General features: G+C 40.4%; 1 protein-coding gene across 2 annotated transcripts in view; it reads left to right on the top strand.

Moving 5' to 3' along the window:
• The first annotated feature begins 892 nt into the window (after nucleotides 1-892).
• Nucleotides 893-17,861, top strand: part of col27a1b (collagen, type XXVII, alpha 1b) — a 59,734-nt gene continuing 42,765 nt past the window's right edge. Inside the window, exons 1-6 of one of the 2 annotated variants that reach the window (XM_027278104.1) lie at nucleotides 893-1,170; nucleotides 1,332-1,499; nucleotides 3,452-3,516; nucleotides 7,225-8,549; nucleotides 11,926-11,979; nucleotides 16,357-16,410. In XM_027278104.1, coding sequence (XP_027133905.1) covers nucleotides 1,447-1,499; nucleotides 3,452-3,516; nucleotides 7,225-8,549; nucleotides 11,926-11,979; nucleotides 16,357-16,410 — 1,551 coding nt within the window. In that variant the 5' untranslated portion in view covers nucleotides 893-1,170; nucleotides 1,332-1,446. Of the gene's footprint in view, nucleotides 1,500-3,451; nucleotides 3,517-7,224; nucleotides 8,550-11,925; nucleotides 11,980-16,356; nucleotides 16,411-17,861 lie in introns of both variants that reach the window. The other variant, XM_019271839.2, reaches the window with a different exon arrangement.

The raw sequence follows: 17,861 nt of genomic DNA, 5'->3' as shown, positions 1-17,861 counted from the left end.
CCGCTGTGCATCTGTGTATCTCTATCTCTATCACAGGTTCCACTGCTACTGTAATCATTTTATCATTCATTGTGATTCATTGTCATTTTGTCAGTCATTGTAATTCTACAATATGTTTGTGTTGATTTGTCCTGTACACGTGACATCCATTGCACATCTGTCCATCCTGGGAGAGGGATCCCTCCTCTGTGGCTCTTCCTGAGGTTTCTTCCACCTTTTTCCCTGTTAAAAGGTTTTTTGTTTTGTTTTTGCACAGATTGTAAAGCCCTCCGAGGCAAATGTACTTTGTGACTTTGGGCTATACAAATAAAATCTGATTTGATTCAATAGGGAATTGTGAAACATTATTGGGGCAGCAACATCATTTTTAGTAGATCGCAGACATAGCTGTCATTGTCTATTGTAGCTACGATAACATTACTTTAAACTGACTAATTTGTTATCTGTTATCTGTACTGTATACACATTTAACCAGCATTTGACTGATGGCTAGTGTTAATTTAGTGCCTTGAGGATATGCAACAACATAATTTTGCACTGAAATGTGCAACAATACTACTAAATATTCGTATACATTAATTTAAGCTGAAAAAAAAATGGCTTGGAGGTTTTGGCATCTGGTGAAAGTTTCCAGCATGTGGATGTGTAGGGGGGGTGGGGGGTGGGGGGGCTGCAGGGGGCCCCAATAGTTCTAAAATTCTTGCTGCAGCCCTGAAAAGCCTGGCAGATCCACATCTCATTCATATAATTACCACCACTCATGATAACCAGCAACACACACACACACACACACACACAGACTGAATATTCATAGACTAAACACGTTTAATCCCGAGAAAGTCCTGCTTCCTAAGAAGACACACCTTCAGCAGAAGGAGCGCTGCAACGTCTGTGCTCCAAATTTGTTTCCCTCGATGTCAGCTGAGGGCGACAGAGGGAGGTGTTCCCCCTTCCCGGTTCTCAAGATTTTCCTCAGACCACAATAAACTTTCATTTTGGGGAAGTGGAGACACACATACACACACACACACACATACACTTAACGGAGGTCGTCATCTTGTCCTGCAACAGTTCTCTGGGAAAGAAAGCCGGACTAGATTTGACTTGACGTTCATTGTGTTTTTCCAAAACGGGCTAAAGGAAGAAGGAGAAAACATAAGAAGCGCACAGGTGGAGCTCCCCGGAGCGTTTTTCTTTTTCTTTACATTTTTTTTTTATTTGGTGTCATCTTCTGGAAGGAGACTACAGGGACAAGAACAGACAGGACAATGACAGAAAGCAGACTTTCCACTGCCGGTTTATTTCACAGTGTTTGATTTGTTTTATTTCAGCTTCCTGGTACGTTCACTCCTCTCTCTACCCTTAAGGAACACCTGGAATGGAAAAACTTTATCTGCCTCGTCTGGACTGTAGTAAAAACTCCCAAGAAAGAATGAAGTAACCGCTATGGAGCCGGACAATGCCCCGTACTCCAAACTTAAAACCACTGGAGTCGGGGGGTGAGTCGAGACATTTTTTTTTTTTAAAGTCCAAACTGTTTTTTATTTTATTTCTGGCTTATCAAGTTCATGTGTGTTCGTGAACATCACCTGTGCGTGTGTTTGCTAGAAGCATTGATAAGTTGCCTTAGTCTGTTTGAATTTGTCAGCAGCTTTATCCTGAACAATGACACAGATTTGAAGTTCATATGTGAAAAAGATTCTGGCAGTTATGCACTTGAGCAGGTGGTATTGTTTTAATAGGTTGCAGAATCTCTTATGGAAACAATTGTCTCTGCTCTTCAGACAGTTCAGTGGACGCCTGTGCAATCTGCTGTACTGTTCTTGGAGTTGTTTCTTTGCAGTTTGTATCACAATGGGCTGCCAAATGATCTGGGACTGATTTGAGAGAGATGTATGAGAGGAGGAGACAGAACTCTCCTCCTTTTTCTCCTCCTTCCTCTCCCCCCCCTTTTTTTTCTTTCTCTCCTCCCTGCTGTGCATCTCACTCAGCTGGTTGGCCAGCTGTCCCTATGGGAGGGGAAATAAAAGTCAAAATGTTGCATCATATAACACTGCTGGACATATGAGAGACTCCGGTCACAAACTGCACACCCCGTTTTTCTTTGGTTTTTCGGTTAATGTCAGTGTGAGAGCAGGGGCAAAGAGGAGGGAGTTTTTAAAAAGCTTCAACCAGCAGTCAGTGTGTCAGTGGTTGACCAGTGGCTTTCTGCAGCCCTCTGGAAAACCACAAATGTAAAAGATTTCCTGTAACTGCCTTCATTATAGCACTTGTCACCGAGTCTGGTTCACTTCAAACACCACTTACTCAAAAGGCAGCCAGATTTCTTGCAGCATACTGCTGCATACAACCAAATCACAACAGTGTAAAAACCAAATGTTATCTCAACAATAATACGAGTTCATCAAAGATAATTTAAAGGTCCAGTGTGTAAGATTTAGGGGGCATTATTTACAGAATGTTAGAGTATGTTTAAATATGTTTTCATTAGTATATAATTACCTGTAAATAAGAATTATTATGTTTCTGTTTTCTTAGAAGGAGCCTTTTGAAACTACAGATGCTGCAGGACAGAGTTTGTGTGTCTACAGTAGCCCAGAAAGGACAAACTAAACCCTGGCTGTAGATGGGGCCTGTAGCGTTTTTGGCTTGGTCACACAATGAAAGAAAGGGTGAGGTGAGGAGGTTGCAGTCAAATGCACCACCAGACGATTAAAGCCTTTACAGCCCTGTCATCTCTATGTGTGATGCTCTTCTTATTGCTCGGACTGAGAAATAAATGGCGCAGGAAAATCAGCTGCGTATAATCGTCTGTTTACTGGCTGATATGGCATGATAAATGCCACTGTTGTCAAGTGAAAAGCTCTAATGGCCTGTTTTAGGTCTAAAAAAACCTGTATCTTTCACTTGGAATTGTAGGTTTTAAAGTGATGGTGTGTTTTTTGAGGTTTGTCAGAGACCTGCTTAGCAGTGGCTTATCCGGTCCGGCAGAAAGATAAGACAAAGCTTGTTGACTTGAAACGGATGTTAAACTCTTTGGACAAATCACTGCTGCAATCTCTTGCAGCAGGTCTGATAACTGTGGGAGGTGGAAGTATGTGTGAGTGTTGAAAAATATTAATTGATTAATAAGATAATCAGTCCCATCTACTGGTTACAGCATCAAAGATGCAAACTTGATCTTGCTTTTCTGTTTGATATCATTATAAAGACTTGAATGATTGAACAACTAAATGAAAGTATAAACAGATTATTTTTTAATCTTTTGATCAGATTACGTAAGAACATAAAGCACAAAATATTAGGGCTCTGGTGTCCCTTGATAGAAATTTATCTTTTTTTTTTTTTGACTGGACAATCACACATACTTGAAAGATGAATATAATCTAAAGACATTTATCTGTAAGACTACTATTTGCCATAATCACACCTTTTCTGTCTTTCTCTTTAGGAGAGTTCTGATTTTTTGGACTATACTCTGTTGCACCTGCTCTCTAAGGCTAGCACAAGCACAAGGTAAGCAATGTTTAGGTCAAGGATGGGTGAATGTTTGTATTTAACAAATAAGCCTCACAAAAGTGTGGGGGGGAAAGAAATTAAAATTAATTTACAGGAGGATAGAGTGACACTTTCAGGTATGTTATGTACTCAAGACCTCTGTGGGACTATTCAGATCCTTGACTAGGTAAAGTCATTGTTTGATGCTGAGTAGCTATAGGACACAAACTGGTCTGGAAGGAAGTAAAGGGAAGTGAAAATAACCATTGTACATTAGGCCAAACTCTGAATTTGTGTGTTTACTCTTTCCTGGAAGGCCTATTAAGACTCTGTTGGATATCGGCCGCTCTTCTCTGCCTTTTTCCATAAAGTGGATGTTGTTTAATGAACACTTCAACTGGATTAATTGGATTCCTGTTCAAGGAATTGATTCCTGTGCAACTTGAGCAGGAGAGACATACCTAAAGTAGGGTGTTTATTGTACATTCGTCAGAATGTGGGGGAGAAAAAACATGTATTTTATAAAAATATGCAATTTCTGAAGTTTTGGACATTTATTTTGCAGTTCAGCAAAATGCATTCTTAGCCCAAATAAGTCTCACAACCTTCTCTGAAAGGTTTCCAGGGTGTCATGTGGTCCGCCACCTCAAATTCCCAAAGTCTACTTAGTTAAAATGCACTCTGTCTCATATTGACTCACATTCAGCTGTGTCTTGTTGTGTGATGCAATGCCTTTTCTGTTACACAGTTTAAAGACCCACATGTTATCTGGTATTTCTGTCAATCTAAATCTGTCAGTCTAAAACTGTAACACCCCATTCAGCTCTTCCATGTTTTTTGATGTCTTTTGATAAATGTAAACCGCATTGCTCAAGGATAGTTGTTTCTGGCAAATGCTGCTTGATATTTTCCTCCAATAATGACTACTATGTGCCTAGAGCTATATTTTCCCATGCGAGGATATGTTCATTTAGCAAAATCTCAGAGATCCAATCAGACCATAAATCTACCCGTTAATAAAGCAGAGTGCACTGAAGGAACAGCTGGTATTAAAACCTGCAGGCTGTTTTTGCATCATTTGGAAGGTAAATACTCTTTGTTGTCTACTCGATTAATGAGAAGATGACTTGCAGTGAAAGTCGTGCATATAGAAAGTGACTGTGCATTCACAAACTATTGTATTCTTTTTGCTGAGTGAGTGGCACTACACCAAATCTGCACCCTTTTCATCGGCGTTCTACCCCATGGACCACTGCTTCTACGTTTTGATCTCAGACACTAGAAGAAAACTCAACTGTCACTGTGCACAGGATTTTAAATGTAGTATTTTCACACAATCACCATAGCTACACATGCATGAGCTGCCTACACATTTCCTCAGAAGGGCCTGATCAAGCATCCCTGATGTAGAGCAGATCTGGGGGCTCTGTATATATATAAATCCAATCACCTTCCAGATAGTACTCATCTGTCAGTGCTGGAAATCAAACCAGCAATCCAGCCATCTCGCAGCGTCCTTTTGACAGCAAAAAAAACAGTTTGTACTTTTTGGGAATGCACTCACTGATGTCAGGTATTGGAATATCCCACAGCTCATTCAGACCTTTCAAGAAAGAAAGTCTTCTATTTTAATGTGTCATGATGAAAATGTTTTCTTTGGTATTATCTGCTGGCCAGTAGAGGCATTTATGTGCTGAGGCCAGAAATTCACTCCCTGTTTCTTGAGAAACACTTCAACACAAAACATCTCTGGATGCAGGCTTCTTGAAAGACATCTTTCTGTAAACACAGATTATATTGAATGTTAAGAACCAGTTATTTACGTTGGTGCTAGGACTTTTCGAGAATCAACAAATGAAGTGTTTGTCTGTATCTCTATTCCTTGTTTCCACTAGAATATTTTCACTGTGAAGGAACTGCAGGGAAATGTTGAGTCTGCATTGGTGGTGTACTAATAGTGGAAACACATTAGGCTGAACACTTGCCTGCTTTCTGAGATAGGCTGTGTACTTTAGGGGTGCATTGTGCATTGTTTTTTTTTTTCATCTCAGCTCATCAGGAGGCCAGTCTGACCGCTTGGATTTAGATATGCATGTAAAAGTGCTGAAAGTAGATCACAAATCACAAAATTACAGAACAATTTTGCTTTCTTCATACCATATTAACAATTCAAATGAGAGCTATATGGGAAATTCAGCTGAAGACAGTCTTTGTTCTTTTTTTCAGTTTCTGTTTGATGTTTCTTTTCCATTTGTGGGTTTTTCAATTGAGCTGACCTCCCACTGCCTGCACACGCTGAGCATGGTTCCAGCCCCCCCAACATGTCTAGTGTCTATACTTGCGTCTCCTCTGCTGGGCCATTATTCATCATTTAGCAGTTTATTTTAGTCTTGCACACATTTGTTTGGTATTAGCCGGGACAAAAAAGGACGGATATTTGAGATCAATATGTAACCTTTTAGTTTCTGTGTCGCAAGTACTAAGAAAATTAACATGCTGTGTTCAAGATACACTGATTTCTTAGGGGATGATCAATTCTTCTTTATTTTTCAACCTAGCTAAATCAAACAAGGAGCTTTTGTTTGACATTACTGATGACTTGCACCGGTGCCTTAACAATAGACAATAGTATGATAATGGGAACATTTCCAGTCTGTTTTGATGTTTGAACCAAAAACAGATTTAACTTAGCGCTGTGTTATGCTTACGTAAGTAATATCCTAGATTTAGTACAACCTTGGTGCTGTTGTTTCAGTGGTTCTTGGGGTTTGGGACCACTGTGTTGGTTTAGGGGTTGCAAAGGACATTCATATCTAGAGTTGAGAGATGATTTAGAGGTTAAATTTTTTTTTTCTTCTGTAATTTTAGCTTTGCTTCTTGTAGAATACTAAATAGTGCCAATTCAGAATCACAACCTATGCATATTGAATAAGGCCATGAGCCACTGTCAAACAAAGACATAAAGGCGTGTATACAATTAGGAGCAATATACAGTACACACAACACTATAATGTGTGAAAATTACCCACATTTCCCTCCCATGAGATGGAAGTAGCAATTAAAACCTGCAGAAAACACTGCAGTATGTTTTCATGAGTTTGGGCCCCAGTCAGAGCGATCATCTTTAATCAACAGACATTACCAGATGAAGTGAGATGGCTTTTCGGTCTCTGCAGTAATACACCTCTTAAAACCCCACCACTGTACTCTCCGGGGACCCTTTCAGCCTCCATTTCCTGAGATTGTTCTAATTAAGACTGATGTAACCATTACATAATTTGCGGCAATCCCCAAAACTAAATTTCTATACAGCCTTTTTAAATGGCTTTTGCCGCAGGATTTCCATTAGTCTAACTTTAAACTTGTGAACTCCCAGCTTGGCATTGCAAGATAATTATCACTTATATTACTGCACTTTGGTGAGTTTTTTTTTCCAGTCCAGCACAATGGGACATTGTTAATAGGTGTCTTAAAGAAATGAATATGGTATTGGCTTTTAAATAGCTAAAGTGCATATATAAAGTGGAATGTGTTATGCAATTATATTTTTCTTTTTCCCTTTTGATTTTGACAATTATATATTGTAGTAGTTTTTCTTTTATGGCTTTTTGTAAAGTGTTGAAACGAAATTGTTTGATATTGCAAAAAGTTAGTTCAGTATCTCTAGATGCTTGAAGTCTTCAAAGCAAAGAGTCACTGACTTCTCTCTTTTTTGTTTCTCTGAAGATGGAGTGGATGTTCTGCAGCAGCTTGGGCTTTCTGGGCGAAGGACAGGTGGGTCGTCAACTTCAGGTGCTCGATCCATCCCTAACGGCGTCATCCCCTTCAAGTCTGGAGTTATCCTCACCCCGAGGGCACGTATCCAGGTGCCTCTGCGCACTGTTATCCCTGCTACCTACAACTCCATCAATCTCTCCCTGATCTTCAGCCTGTCTGTTCATCGCATCAACAGTGCTTTTCTTTTCTCGGTATTGTCTAAGAAAAGAAAAGTGCAGCTCGGAGTGGAGTTCATACCGGGGAAGTTGCTGGTACACGTGGGGCATAGGAGCTCTGTGAGTTTTGACTATGATGTCCACGATGGCCAGTGGCATAGTCTGGCCTTGGATATCCAAGGCCCCAAGGTGTTCTTACACACATCTTGTGGAAAGACAAGTGTACATGCAGATTTGCATTCTAAAAAAGAGGAGGCTCTGGATGCAGAGGGCTCTTTCCTGCTGGGCAAAATGAACCACAACTCGGTGCCGTTTGAAGGCGCCATCTGTCAGTTTGACATTTACCCCTCTGCTAAGGCAGCTCATAACTATTGTGATTACATTAAGAAACATTGCAGAGAAGCCGACACTTATCGGCCCGTGTTTCCACCAATGCTACCTCTATTTTCCACAGACCCAAACATTACTGTCACTCATATAACTCCACCAACATCAATGGTGATATCCAAAAAGGTCCAGAGACCTACTCTGGCCTTGACTGAGGAAAGCATTAAGACTACAATTCTTGTTCCAACTGACCGCTCGCTGATGCTTAACAAAACTTCCGTGTATCAGACTGTGAGCATTCCAAAACAGGGTGCTGCGTCTGTTTCTCCACCGATTTATCCAGGACTGGAAAGTCCGTTTAAATTTCCGACTCAAACTGCTACTACATCTCTTAGGATCAGCTTGACGCCACCAAACCCCAAACCAACTTCACACGACAGTGCCAGAAAGAACACAAAGCAAGGAAATACTAATTCTCAGAAACCTTCTGTCGAAAATATGGATTTACCTGCTTCCACTAGACCATCAGAGATGAAGCCAAACCTCCAGACCATAGCTGCTTTCACACAGGGGTCCCCTTCAAACGCCTACCATTCCCATAAACAGCAGTTGACCACAGTAGCTTCAAAGAAACCAGAGCCAAAAGTGACCAATGTGCAGGATGTAAAACCCACCTCACTTATTCCAGTCACTCCAGCTGCAACAGATGGCTTCCAAACATTTGACATGGAACCGACCCAGTTCTCACTGCTAGCTGGACCACCTGGACTAAAGGGAGAACCAGGACCGCCGGTGAGTGTGTGAGCTCTGAACAAACGCAACACACACCTGCCCCTGAAACCCATGCATGAGTACATGCATGTTTATAACTGTTGAACCACAGGAAGTGCTTCTTTGTGCACGCACAGCGGGGATATTTGTTTCTCTCATGACTTGTTTACAGTATAGTATGTTAGTGTTTATTTTATGAATAAATAGCTTATGAATTAGGGCATTTGAATTGTAATAGATACATGTTTTAGGTCTTGGCTGCCACATTTCTATGCTTCAGGCCATTTTCCTAATACATCTTTGGATCACAATGATATACAAGTGTGACAGATTGTTGTTTAAAAGTTGGTTTGGCTTTCTTTGATGTCCGGAACTGCTGCTGACGTGTCTTGGTTTTGCGGTTTTGTCATTCTGGCTGTCACTAATCATTCCATCCGTGCATTGTTTGCTTATTTGACAATAGTGTATTGCTTCAGATTCAGAATTGTTCCATTCCTTGTCCTCAGGTTTTCCTTTCTTTTCTTTTTTTTTTCTTTTGTATTAAATACTTGCATGTGCTGCGCTGTCAAATTGTTGATGATTAATGTGTGATTTCCTTTTTAGCAGCAGTGGTAGAAATAGTCAGTTTCATAGCTGGCCTTTGCCAGTTAGTGTTTGTCTGAGTGAGGGGGCTGGCGTTGAGGTGTTAGATTCCTCTGAGGGGGAATGTGACTGCACAGAGAAAGGATACTTTTAAAGCAGGGTTAAAGGTAATAATGGAAAAAAACACTTGTGCACAATTAACCATTTAGAGTGAAAACTATGGAATATAAAGACAGTCTTTTATTTACAATATTGAGAGCTATAGCAAGATCCCGTGTGTAGGATTTAGCGGCATCTAGTGGTGAGACTAAAATGATTATCCCTTTCCCTCCAAGCATAAAAGAGAAACTACAGTGACTGCAAAACTAGAGAAAATGGTATTAGGCTCTATAGATCCAATGTTTGGTTTGACCATTCTGAGCTACTGTAGAGCCATGGTGGTGAAACATGGTGGACTTGATTACACATGAATAAAGACATATTTCTGAATATTATAGAGCCCCCTAAATCTTACACTGGCCCTTTAAGACTGGCCTTTCTAAGTTTAGAGCAAATATACATAAACATATAATCTAATAAAATATTTTATCCTGTCATTTTCTTGTCAGTGTAGACTGTGTATGTACATTCATATTGATCATGTGGTCCTGTCAAGCACTGTTTCTCTGTTGAACACCCACATTTTCCATTTTCCATTGTTAGAGGGTCTTGTTCTCTGTCTTGTATTAGGTCATGTTTGACCAAAAAAATGTTTTAAGTAAAGCTTTCCTGCTTTGGCAATGAGGGAAAACCACAACTCTGCATACCCCTGAAGCCACTCAGACTGTTTTTATGAGAAGTAACTGATCCCAAGGATTTTCACCATCCTGTTGCTTGCTAATGTTCTGGTCCAAGGTCTAAACAGATTGCTGAGTCAGATATAGAATCGAAATTATTTTCAGGCAATTGTGGAGCAAATTGTTCAGTTTTTGTCCCTCCCTTCCCCCTAAACCAGGATTAAGGTTGACGTAAGTGACTTGTTGAATGGACTATTCAGCAAGGCATATGTTTCAGGGAGCAGGAATGTCTTAAATGTTGTTACTTTTAAATGTCTAAAAGTGAATTTGTCAGAGTCTACTGGAGCTTGTTAGGTTTGATAGATAACATAAGTAGTAATGAATTCTTCAACAGGCCTGTGCTATGAAGAAGAGTAGATCAAAACTGATAATAAAGTATGGTCTTCTGTCAAGGGCTAGAGACTATTTACAGTTCCAATGTTATGTAACCAAAGATAAAGTTTCTTGACGAACTGCAGCTGTTTCTTGGAAGCTCATAAAGGAGTGGTTCTTGAAAACACCTTTTTGGATCCTGTCAACACATAACCAGGAGCAGAACTGCATTGTATAGGGAGGCTCTGATCCGATCTGCTGGATCATTATCTTCGTCGATACTTAATTAGTTCTGATGAACTTTAAGGTTAGGCTTTTGTTCATGAGTTCATAATGGAGTTCTACAAAACACAGTGGTTCCTGTAGGCTGTCAACACATTGTGTAGGGAGGCACTGATCCAATATTTCTGGATTGTTATCTTTGGTGATACTGACCCCATTAACCAAATACGATATGACCCATCCACAAGTTTGTTTGGAGTATTTCAGTTACATATTTTCAGTCATGGCTAGCTAGCTCAAACACTGAACTATACAGGCTTTTTTTCTAGGGTTCGGTACCCCCATATTGTCGAACATCCTGAGGTATGAGGTCACAATTGGTGGTGTGAGTGGAAAAGTTGGATTGGTGCATCTTTTTTCATACATCTGAATTATTGTTTTCCTTTTGCAGAGAGGTGCTACTTTGAAAGCTGTGCACCACTGTGTTCAGAGTCCTTATAGTTTGATTTTTAATCTGGCTTGTTGCTGATCTAGAAAAACAAAGTTTTTGCAGACAGAAAATAGTAGTCACATTTGAAAATATCTGTGTATTTACTTTTCTTTCATTTGAACTGAATAGTTATTTCCCCACCCTGCAGCAGCAGCAGCAGCAGCAGCAGCTTTTACTGCTTATCATGTGTGGACAGCCTGATGGTTGCAGTCTAAAGAATCTAAAGGTTGCTGAAAACCCTTTGGCGGAAAGAGTATAATTACAGCTGCTGGTCCTGTTTGAGTCAGTCAAAAGTACTCCATACATCTGACATTATTACAGTAGCCTAATTTCAGCTGGACTGCCTCGAGCTTTTTCTTAGACCCATTTCTTTTGCTTTAAACTTGTGGACCTATGGGAAAATACATATCAAATCCTAACATCTCAAGCAAACTCAGGCTCCTCACACTGACCCCTCATTAAATCTGACCTTTCAGAGATTTGCTAATCCATGTATGAAATTGTTTTAAAGCTAACTCATGCCCATAAGTAATGTGATTGGCTGTGGCTGGAACCAGTGCCGACCTCCCTGCCAGCACAATGAGTCATACTTACAGTCCATGCACTGAAGTGGTTTAGGGCTGAAATCATACTGGCTGCAGAGAGACAGAGCTGCTCTTGCCTCTAACAAGACATCCTCATGCCTGCCAGCATTTTACTGACTGAGTGCTTTGCATCTCACAGCTAACCTTACTTAGAGTGTAATAATAATAAAAAAAGCTTAAGATATCTTTACTGATTGAACGTCAAGCTTGAGTGACTTTAACATGATTTTCACTTGAAACGTTCTAATGAGTCTGACTGTTCAATACTGCCTTGAAATGACACAACAGAATCCAGCAACTCACATTCCCTCCTTTGTATTTATTGACTTTTTTTTACTCTGTCCCTCACATCTTTTATCTTTTCTTTTCAGGGTATTCAAGGACTTCCAGGGTTGCCAGGAAAGCCAGGGAAGAGGGGCGCAAGGGTGAGTGTCTCCCAACCACTGAGAAGTTTCTTATTTATCTTTCCACAGGTCCTTGCTTTTTCCATTACCACTTTTCAGTTCCCCTCTAAAATCTTCCATATCTATTACCCTCCATCTAAATGATGCATTAATCACGTCTGATCAGCATTATAGTGAGATTACACCACTAGCAGTACTCTGATATAGAAGACCCTTGAGCACTTTGATCACGCACTCAGTGACATCTTTGGATTATGGAGCATTATTCACCCAGACATTAGTTTGCTTTGGCTCTGGATTTGATCAAGCTGTGTTTCCCTGCTGCCAAGATCCATTTGTAAAGCTGGAGAGCAAACAACCATAAGAGCTACAGATCTGTGGATAGCCAATGTCAAATTAATTGAAGACATACGTTAGGTATTAGATAATCATGAAAAAATAAGGTAACTTTTGTGTGTTTGTGTATATTTCTATTTATTTTTATGCCCTGAATAAACAGTAATGCTACTTAAATTAGGCAAGATCCATCAGTGAATGCTTATAGTGTATTGGGCTGAGGGCTACTCCTCCAGTACCATATCTTTCATTTTGAGGCTCAGTGTCAGCCACAACTGTGAGCTCCGGCCACATAGTGAGTGCAGATGTTATTTTAAGCTCATGTTTTCATACGAAATATAAGACGAGAGAAAACACTGGAAGATGATTTGCCCCAAGGGACGGGTTGTTATTTTGATTTATTTCTAAGACCTTTAAGTGATTGTGTGACATGTAGTGGTGCCCTTTAAATTGCCTTTTCACCTCCCTCATTTGAAAATGAATGAAGCAGAAGTTGAACTTGACATTACAGTAAGTGCTAAGCTGAAATAAATATGCAAGAACTTGAAGCAGTGAAAAAGAGCAGATACTTGTTTTGGTTGCTCTCTTAAGGAGCTCCAGCTGAAGCACTTCTGCAGAGTACTTGTGTTGGTGGGTGTACGTATGAGCTACCTGCCGCCAGCCTGTGAGACTGTGCCCTGTGGTCAGGCCTCAGAGGGGTGGGCTGTGTGGGAACCCAATCTCTTTAAACAAGGAAGAAAGAGGGCTTTGTCCCCATCTTATTAAAGGCATTTAAGACCCTGTCTGGAGCTCAGCAGCCCTATCCAGTAGTACACCAACCTCTATAGAGTTCATTCATCATCAAGCTCTTGAGACCCAACTGCAGGCCACACGGACTCAGAGAACCTGAGGGTTAGTTCAGGTTTTAACTGATTGTTTTCTTGAACCAAAAGAGTTTTCCTGGATAGTCCACGTGATTAGAAAAAAAAAATATTTCACAGCTATACATATGATCTACAGAAAATCTACTCTGGTCTGGGCATTGCTTATACAAACATTAGGAATAACACATTCATTTTGGTAAAAGATTTTAAACATACCATACCTGACTCCCATATCCCAGAGAGGTCCCTTTATAATTTGACTTTAAATGGTTGCCTAAAGATACATTCTTAAAGCATATTGTTTGTGTAGATTTTTCAAGGGCGATGTGTTGAAACTTTAAGTATTTAGTGATAAATCAAGACTTGTTTGCAAGAGATTTACAGGAAAGAAGGCTGAATGTGAACGTCATTCCTTGGTATTTCTAATAGTTAATAGATGTACAAATACCAGATCAGCATTTTGCAATGTGCGGGTGTTTAGGACGGTACAACAACATATAATCCTCTTTGTTTTACAGCATTGTTGTACCATTTCTGCCCCAATTTGCATCTATTTTTCAAAGAAATAATGTAGAAACTTGTGTACATAGAGATAAAAGCGGCCTGTGCAATAGATGTATTCTTTTCAGAACTGTCTGAATTTCAGTGTGCGACTCTAATCTTTTCTCATTTCACTCCCACCTTTTAGAGTTAGATATACAGTAGCGAAAATGCACAGTGAACCTGTGTGGGAATTCTTACTCATCAAAAAGGCTTCACAGTAGTTCCGATGACAGCGCACCATTAGAGCTTTACCTTTTTGACAGTAAGGTGTCATGGCTGACTGCGCAGATGGTCTCACTGCTGCTACCACTGAGCAGCATCTCTTACACGTGAGAGTGTCCATGTTCCTTGACACAGCCACGAGCCCGGCAGAGCGCCGAAGTTCACCCGGCCCTGAAGGCGAGGCTTGAGTGGATCAAAGAGGGCTTTGTGCAAAAAAACATGGACCTGCCAGTGTGCAGTCAGTTTGTGACACTGGGCTTCTGTAAAATTTAAAACATTTGCATAATTGTTAAAAAAATGGTTGACACTATTGTGACACGGAATAAAGAGTCTATAGAGACCCAAGCAAGAGAATCTCCTTTTTTGCCAGCAGTTGATTGGTGCAGAAAACTGAACTGATTTATGTACGTAGTAAAATTTAGATTATTCTGAAATAAATTACATGTGTAGGCATGAATGGGCAGTCTCACAGAGGCTTGATTAAGTTTTTTTTTTTCCTCTGCCACTGACGTTTTCAATTATTGCTTGTAGTAAGCTAATAGGGAGCACGTTTAGAGAGTTGAAGTTAAGTGGCATGGGGTTCACAGAACATACAAGCAGTCAGTTTGTTCATCATTGTTGAACTAATCCTGAGCAATGACACTAAACCTATGAGCATATGCAAATCTCTAGATTTTGTTGACCTTTGATCTAAAGAACATTTCACGAATGTAACTTTTATGTTAGTTGCAACACCAGTCGTGCTGCCACAGTGTGTCTCTGCCAGATCTTAATTTAAGGGAAGCAGTGGAATAAATAAGAGTTAAGATCGTTTTAATCTACATTATATGGACTAATATTCAGACCAAAGACATAGTGTTTCCTTCCGTGCAGTCTAGTAAAGGTGTTCAGGGGTCTGCTCAGGGTTAATGGCCTATAAAAACAGTAGCACTCCACGTGTCATTCCTGTAAAAGTCATTGGCTCACATCGTAAACCTGGTCGCTCCTCTGATATACAGGTGCCCTTCATCTGCAGGCCTCAGGTGTGTGTATGTGTGTGTTTGTGCATGTGCATGTGCTGACCTGGTTTTATATTAGCCCTCATGAGTATGCTTGTGTTTATTTGCTGGTGGGCTCTAATTGGTTCCTTGTCAGGAACTGTTTTCGCAATAATTATGCGAAGGTAATTCATTCCTCTTCTCACCCACGCAAAGATCGGCGGACAAAGTGACTCATTCTCCCCATTATGCTTGTTTCCATCGGGATAACACCCACCCACTTTGTCATCAGCGCCGTGCCTCCTCACCTTGTGTACTGCAAGAGTGCAATTTGTAATATTCTGTCCCGGCCTCCCTTCTTCTCTTTATCTCCTCCTCCCTCTGCTTCCTATCTGGAGATAATGACTTCCATACGTTTTAATATCGAGCGAGTCAAAGGGGGGAATGCTCTGAATAGAGGAGGAGGAGGAAATCTGTAGATGAGCTTCTGTTAAGTGTCTCCATATGCCCAGCGGTGAGTGCCTGTGAGGGGAGAGGTCTGGCCAGTTTGAGGGGAGGGGAACTGCCTCGGCTGTTCGAATCCTCTCCACAGTCTGATAATGGAGTGCAGATAAATAACAGAGACAGGCTGGATCACCCAACCATACACTTACACCTTTTGGCCTCCTCTGCCTGTTTGACTCAGAGTAATCCTATCCTTCACTTTTTACCTCCAGCTCTGGGGAAATGGTCTCATAACCCATGGAAAGTCTGAACAACTCAAAAAAAAAAAAGAAAGAAGAAAAAAAAAGGGCTGAAGATACAGTAGCTTCCTGTTTGGACCATCTGAACATGTTTCAATGCTTTCAGTTTTACTGGGGAAGATTTTCCATGCTCAGCATTTTGACCCCGCTCCACACAAGTGCGCAAATAAAGACTCCTCACTTGGATGCCTTAAGAAGTTGCGGCTTTATTTTTCCAAACAATCTCTCTTTGCAGCTTGTTTGAATTTATAGTCCCTTTAACCAGGAAAAAAAAGAAAAAAGATTTTGTCCCCTCATTCTCTGCTCCTGTACGGCCTGACTTGCAGGAGATAGTCCGTTTTGATAAAGCGTTTGGTACAGATGGTGTGATGGATGAGTGGCCTTCACTTTGTAGGACCCCAGAAATCAGTGGAAAAGTGTAGGGATGAGGGAAATCACATCCATATGTCATAACTTGGACAGGCAGTCAGACAGAAGAGGCAGGCAGGAGACACAGTACGTCTCACAGAGCACCTATACATAAACAGGGACCTCGGGGCACTGCTAACCTGTCCCATAACACAAACAGGCAGTGGAAAAGGAACAATGTGTGAATACATCTGTGAATACCTAACATATAGCTCCCCTCCTCCCTTCATGCTGAGGCCTCTTCAGTGACCCTGATGATCACCTTTACTCCGTGTCTTCCCTAATCATGTGTGTCTCTGTTTTCAGGGTCCTCCTGGCCCACATGGAAACCCTGGTCCCCCTGGACCTTCTGGAGTGAAGGTAAGACATTAATGAATCAATAAAACAGCACTGAAACCTTCTGTACCTTCCATATATAATTTACTGTCATCATATGAACTAACAAAAGATGGCAACACAATGTGTATTAATCCTCAGATGAAAATAGTCCCCAACAAATACACATTTTACCCCTGTCTGAGCTGAGGTATCCAGCTGTTTGAGAAAAATGACTTCAGCAACTTTATATTTGTGACCTGTTTTTAAAGATTTATGTCTTCAGTAGGAACTAATGGGCTTGGGGCTTTGGGCTTGGGAGAACCACAGACTGAGTGGGGAAGAAAGTACTAAGAGATAGACTACCACACAGTTTGTTTTGGCCTCTTCATGGGATTTGTTCAGTAAGAAAAATACAGAATGACAGCAGGCTTTTCTGATGTCGATAGTGGTTTGTTTATATCAAGAACAAAGCTGGGAAGCAGGTCTGTATTTTCCGTTATGATGACCTGACGAAGATTTTTTTAAATAAAAATATACAATATATCTTCTCAACACAATTTTTGCTCCTCAAAGCAGACTTTGAGTGGGAAAACCTCTTCAGGATGCAAATAGTATCAACCAGTATAAACATATTACATAAATAAAATATATGGTTGAGCTTTTTATGGCAGCCTTAATACCCTTCCATGGATCTATCTGATGTAACACGGGCATTTAAACAACAATTTGTAGAGCAAATATTTCTTGTGGTTTCTCTTCGTCATCCATTGTTTGTTTGGGATTTTACTTAGTTTGCATGTCTGAGGTCAGTTCATCTTGGCTTCACAATACAAATTATCTCATCATCTTGAGAAGCCATTTGTTGCCCTTCAGGAGAACACAGCAGTTTAAAGTCTTTTTGACTCACTCATTTGCAAGTCCTTGACATTGGACTCTGTGTTTCAGCTGATTTGAATTGTCAAGAGAGGGGGTTGCTTAGCTCCATAATATGTCAGTCTGATATCACAAAGGAGTCTGTATGTTAGATCTGGAATGAAATGGAAAATTACTAGTATTTCAAGTCCATACATAATCCATTTCAATGCATTACATTTCAGTATTTTCCACACTGTCTTTAAACATTAAAACAACATAATTGATGCCATGCATTGGCCTGCTTTAACCATGGAAAAACCATAACTCTTATATCGTACATATGTGTTAGTAGGAAAAAAAAACTGTCTCTTATATCGTACATATGTGTTACTGGAGCCTAACCAAACCTGGCCTGGCTCAGTTTGACCCATTTGCACACAAACTTCAAACAGCAGACAGCCTGGTCTGGCACAGTTCTTTGCTTTAAGAAAAATGAACAAGACGGATGAAAAGATGCTGTGTGTTAGCTGAATTTTGTTTTGATTTTGGATCTAATGATAATGAATTGAGACAAGATGATGATCAGTTTACCTACAGCTGCAAGTAGCCTACCATTAGACTTAAAAATGAAATAAATG

Source organism: Larimichthys crocea, chromosome III (genome assembly GCF_000972845.2).
Source record: "Larimichthys crocea isolate SSNF chromosome III, L_crocea_2.0, whole genome shotgun sequence".
NCBI classification, from domain to species: Eukaryota; Metazoa; Chordata; class Actinopteri; family Sciaenidae; genus Larimichthys; species Larimichthys crocea.
Note: the sequence above shows the minus strand (reverse complement) of the source record. Positions and strands in the feature narration are given on the sequence as shown.